Raw genomic sequence first — 5,667 nt, forward strand, 5'->3', positions numbered from 1 at the left:
GTTTGGGTTTTGGAAACGTTGAATACGAATTTCAACTCATTTTTTGGATTCAGACCCTCCAAGGTCTCCTTGCCCCCCCCCCCATTTCCACAAAAATAATGAAAATCGAAAAAATCGAGTGACATATGGTTTGTTTGGGTTTTGGAAACGTTGAATACGAATTTAAACTCATTTTTTGGATTCAGAACCTGCAAGGACTCATTACCCTCGCTCCTCAAGTTGATAAAAAGTGAAAGTTGAAAAAAATCGAGTGACGTATGGTTTGTTTATGTTTTGGAAGCGTTGAACACGAATTTCAACTCATTTTCTGGATTCGACTCCTCCAAGGTTTATTGCACTCTCCCCCCCTGCATTCCCACGGCAAGTGATTTTTTCATACCGTTTTATTCTTGTTTACAAATCGTGTAGCCCACGTGTTTTGCGGAAGATGAAGGCTGTGATTGGTTGGTTGTCGGGAGGTGAAGATTGTTATTGGTCGAAGTTTTCGGGGAGGTGAAAAATATTGTAGATTCATATTCTTTGCCGATCCAAATTTAAATCCATCCATGATCTATCTGTGTGTTTAGCTTTAAGTATGTGGTGCGTACTGCGTACTATACAAGTTAGGGTTAAACAATGCCTAAGGCCTAAGAGCCGTACCTATTCATATACGTACTCGTTACTTATAGGGATCACTTGGCTAAGTGGTGAATCTTGATTCAATTTTTCTCGTAGGTATATGAATAAAAATTTCATATTTTTGAAATGATAAATCGATAGGTACCTATACTTGGGAGTCCAATCTCTCAAGTCTCAATTTAATGATGAAAAGTTTTCAAAAATTCAATCTGCACGCTTGGAAAAAAATTGCTTAAACCACTTAGCCAAGTGATCCTTAAGTAACGTTTATGAATAGGGCCCTACCTTGAGCATGTAATCGTTGTAAATTTATTGTAATCCTTGATATCAGCTTACATACTATGATGCTAATTACTAAACCAATTCTCGAATTTTTTCGTGGTTTCCAATAATTCTAAGCTTTCTCAAAAGTCAAAGTGAAAATTTTCTAGATTTGATCATCTCTTTACGGTTTTACTATATTCACTTATTACGTATTAACAAACAGCTTTATTCGAAGTTTCACTCAATTCAATATGGAAATGAACCTAACCGAGGGATGTATCAAGGTACCTCTTTTAACCTATCTATGCCCTTGAACGTAGATTTTCTTTAACATTAAAAAATATGTAGTAGGTAATTATCAATGTGTCATCTTAAAATTCCAGGAAATTTTGCTAGGCAATAAAATAGAGAACCCCATAGTTCAAATTATGGTAATAGTACTGCGTAACTGACGAGAGTAAAGAATTTTACATTTTTTTATTAATACCTAATAAGTACTTATTTGTTTAAATGTTCAGAGCTTAATGAAAGATGGTGTAAGAAGAAAAGTTCAAATTTCAGATGGAGTGTTCTTTACTGAACTTCCATCAACATTATCATGGAAGGTGCTTGAATTTATTACCGACGAAGAACTACAACCCTGGAGTGTAGTTGTTTTGAACAAATACAACTGCTCGAAATTGAATTACCCTAACAAAGGAAAATGGTGTGTTCAAGATACTCGTGATTAATGTTCAGTAAGCTGTAAGCACTGATTTGTTGATTATTTATAACTTTCAGGATAATGATATTGATCGATAAGATGACCGTATTGAGAAAAGGCTGTATCGTTGGAAAATTAATTGGCAATCCTATTCCTGCGAACGAATTTCAAATAAAAGGTAAAACTGAAAAATAACACTTAAATAGTGAAGATGTTCATTTTACATTCAGTTGATACCTTTACCTATATTACACTTTAGGGCTCACTGCCTTTGAGAAATCTCTGTTGGAGGACTCGAAAACATTATCACGAATAGCAGCGTTGAACCATGGTTGGTGTATTAAAGCACGAATCGTGAGCAAAGGAGATATCCAGAAATTATCAAGCGAGCAATTCTTCAACTTGGAACTCGCTGATTTATCCGGCAGTATTTTAGCGACTGCTTACGACGATGCTTGTCGTAAATTTTACGACTTGGTAGAGGTACTATAATTTTTTAGTTTCATGATTTTGGTTTACCTATGTAGGTACAGGGTGTTCCAGAATAACCTTTCACATTTTGGTAACCACTGATCTGTGTTCAAGTGGAGCTAGGGGAATGGTAAAGGCGGTTCTAGGTAGCCAAAGCATGCCGAATTATGTTTCAAAAGTTATTTTTTGCCCTGGAGAAGTAGATGGCTGTACAGTATACTTTTACTGTGAAGGTCTTTTTTAAAAATAAAGACTCCTGGACCCCTTTACTCTTTACTCATCAGTAACAAAGCTCATTTTTATCTAAACAGTGAAGTGAATATACAGAATGTGCGCTTCAAGTGTACAGAGAATCAGTTGTTACTACTCGAGAAACCTCTACACTCCGTCAAGTTGACTGTTTGGTTGGGCGTGGCTAAAGTTGGTGTAGTGGGACCATGTGTGTTTAATGAAACAGTAACGGTGAGGGGTAAGGCAAAATGTTGAACAAGTTTGTTGTTCCTGAACTGAAAGGCAGACGATAATAATATAGAGTTACTTACTTGGTTTCAACATGTTGGAGCTACCTATCATTCAGATACCATCACAATATGTTTAGCGCGTGAGCACTTTGGTCATTGAATAATTTTGTTGAACACAGAAATTTAAAGGCCACCTCGATCCCCTGATTTTTCCGCCTATGATTTTTTTTATGGAGTTACCTCAAGTCAAAAGTGTATCAGGATGAATCTAGGACTCTAAAACATCTTCTAGGTAATATTAATCGTGAGTCGAGACTGATTGGAAGAGAAGTGTTCAATAATTCGAAAAAATGTTTGGTTGAATGTGTCAAAAATGATGGAAAATATCTCGATGGAAAAATTTCTAAAACTTAATTTTTAATGGAAACTCAAATATACGGTCTAAAAACGGCATGTTTCTACTTCATTTTGGTTGTAAAAGAATTTTTGTAAACATTTTTCTCTCAGAGTAATAAGAAAAACAAATGTGAAAGGTTATTCTGGAACACCCTGTATGTATAATATCATCGAATAGGCTGAATACATTTTTATTTTGAAATTTCAGGTGAATAAAGTATACCTGATCAGAAAGTATTACTTGCAACACGATGAAACTTCCGCTCGCAGATTCAAGTTGATTTTGAAGCACGACAGTGAAATTGAACCGGCTGTCGAAAATATTAAGTTCGACTTTTGTACCTTTCGGTCTATCAGAGATGCACCTTTGAACGCAAAAGTTGGTGAGGAAAATTGTCGAAATAATGATATACCTATCTATATAAGCTAAAGAGTAAAAGTAGGTATCAACTTGATGTTAATTTATTCTGCTTTCTTATTCTGCAAAGATGTCATAGGAATTTGTTTGCGTTCGTCAGAGGTGACGAACTACGAGGACGAATCGCGTAAGTAATCCGAAGGAGCATGGTACAGGAAATGAAAATGTATTCGGAGTGTGTATCCTAAAATTCTCAACTATCTCATGATATCAAATTTTGTATAATTAATACTAATTTTAAATTCATAGATCAGTGTTATGTTATGGAACGAGGCAGCCCAAAAAATCGATATTTCTACTACGCCAGTGGTTGCCATTCACGCTGCTGATATTGTAGAAAAATCGTCAGGAGTTCGATATCCCTCCGTTCATCATGTTACTCAAGTATTTGTGAATCCAGATATCAAGGAAGCTCGTGAAATAAAAATGCTGAACGACATCCAAATGCAAAGAATGAGAGAGTCCATTAGTGTAAATGTTCGTCCACAAACATAGATTTTAGAAGTCATATTGTAGTCGTTGGAGTTTTGTCTTGGAATATCATAATGGTAGAGAAATATTCAATAGTTTATAACTGGATGTTGGTTGTATATTTTATAGATATTAAAACCGTTTGAATCTACATAATAAGATGGAAAAACGATCAAGTTTTATTTTTGCACTTGTACTCGTAATTTAGGTATTCAATTCAAACGTATTCATCACTAGCCAAAATTTCGAGTGCTGAAATGCATTTTTCGATTATTGGTGAATTTTTGAAAATCAAATTTGAGCCAAAATTTAAAAAAAAAATCAAAATTTTACCAAATAGACCTAGAAAGTTGAAATTTGGGATGTGCCCTACTTTTGACATGCCAAATCGATTGGAAACGGTTTCAGTCTGTTCTGAGTAGTTCTGGAGCTTCCAGCAGATTTTTTGAAAGCTGCAAAATTCCACAAAATTTCATCAAATGAAGTTGGGAATCCAAAATTCACTCCGCACCCTGATTTCAACACGCTATCAAGTAATTCAAGTCGACTAAAGGTAGGTTCAAGTCGTTTTGGAGCCTCCAGTAAATTTTGAAAATTTCCAGAGCCTCCAATGAAATTTTCCGAAAATGTAAGAACTTCTCTGATGGGCAATTTTGACCTTAATCTAGTCTTTCGGGCAATTTTGATGTAGAAATATAGGGCCCCGGGATTTTTAAATTTTTGTCTGCCATTTTGGAAAACAAAAACAAAAAGTAATGTTTTGCAGTTTTGTAAAAAAATAATTGGTGTTTTGATATTAAAAAAAAAAAAAACCCAGGTAAGTGAGTAGTTTTTTTGTAACAAAAAAACAAGGCTTTTGGATGACTAAATAAAGTGATTTTTTTGCAATTTTGGAAATAAACAATACTTTTTGTCCATTTTTACAAAACGATAGGATTTTTGGCAATTTTGGCAAAAAAAAAAATTTATTTGTATTTTGATTTTTTTTTTTTTTAAATTAATTTTGTTTGTTGGCATTTTGACAAAAACAGATTTTTTTCTGATAGAAAAACAAGATTTTTGGATGACCAAAAAAGTAGGTATTTTTTTGCAATTTTGGCAATAAAAGCAATACTTCTTCACTATTTTGGTAAAAAACGTTTTTTTTACAATTTTTACCAATCGGTAGGATTTTTGACAATTTACAAAAAATAAGTAAAATTTGGTATTTTTGATTTAAAAAGATGAAAAAACAAACAGATTTTTTGCGACAAAAAAGCAACATTTCTTGAAAATTGACAGAGGGCAGATTGGCCCCACTGCCGAAGGTAGTGCATATAATAAGAACCCCTTATAATGAAATGTTGGGAACGTGTGTAAATTCTTTAGATAGGCTAAGTACTCGAGGTACTCGCGATCTACTCGCGCATATAGGGCCGCACCCGCGAGTCGGCAAACGTAAAAGCAGAAGGGTTCGCGAGCCCTTGACAGTTCTTGACAGCCTTTGACGTTTATAGGCCGAGATAGGGATTTTGGCCATTAATTAGTAAAGTCACATAAATTGTCTAATTTATGTGTACTTAGCAAGTACGCTATTGGTCCCCCGGAAATAGGGGTAGGGATTTGACCATCTCAAGTCTCTTTATAATACAGATCTCGAAGCTGCTAGCAGAGAGATCGTGATGTTTTTTGGATGCTTTCGGACATGGTTCCGGCAACTAAATCTAGTCTCCGGACTTTGGCTCTGACAACGCGCGAACGTCAGTTCTATCGTCGAAGTTGATAAAATTTAAGTCATGGACATCTATTCGGAGTTCATGGCAGTAGTTCTTTCGTTTTTCCCATCTCATAGTTTGATGGATAATATTTCAATCCAACCTAGATTA

At 34.9% G+C, this 5,667-nt stretch overlaps 1 protein-coding gene across 2 annotated transcripts; it reads left to right on the plus strand.

Moving 5' to 3' along the window:
- Positions 1–726: 726 nt before the first annotated feature.
- On the plus strand, positions 727–3,956 carry LOC135842741 (replication protein A 70 kDa DNA-binding subunit-like). 2 transcript variants are annotated; one of them, XM_065360360.1, is made up of 6 exons: positions 727–1,588; positions 1,663–1,763; positions 1,845–2,068; positions 3,122–3,296; positions 3,402–3,506; positions 3,581–3,956. In XM_065360360.1, the coding sequence occupies exons 1-5, from the start codon at positions 1,407–1,409 to the stop codon at positions 3,464–3,466; spliced, it is 747 nt and encodes a 248-aa protein (XP_065216432.1). In that variant the 5' UTR covers positions 727–1,406; the 3' UTR covers positions 3,467–3,506; positions 3,581–3,956. The 2 variants fall into 2 exon arrangements, with proteins under 2 accessions (XP_065216432.1, XP_065216422.1); XM_065360350.1 differs by having other exon boundaries at positions 3,402–3,458.
- The last annotated feature ends 1,711 nt before the right edge of the window (positions 3,957–5,667 follow it).

This window comes from Planococcus citri, chromosome 1 (genome assembly GCF_950023065.1).
Source record: "Planococcus citri chromosome 1, ihPlaCitr1.1, whole genome shotgun sequence".
Lineage (NCBI taxonomy): Eukaryota > Metazoa > Arthropoda > Insecta > Hemiptera > Pseudococcidae > Planococcus > Planococcus citri.

Coding starts and splice junctions, on each gene's coding strand:
- LOC135842741 (XM_065360350.1), top strand. CDS start 1,407: ATGAAAGATGGTGTAAGAAGAAAAGTTCAAATTTCAGATGGAGTGTTC. Junction 1,764..1,844: donor GAACGAATTTCAAATAAAAG/GTAAAACTGAAA, acceptor ATTACACTTTAG/GGCTCACTGCCTTTGAGAAA. Junction 3,297..3,401: donor ACCTTTGAACGCAAAAGTTG/GTGAGGAAAATT, acceptor TATTCTGCAAAG/ATGTCATAGGAATTTGTTTG.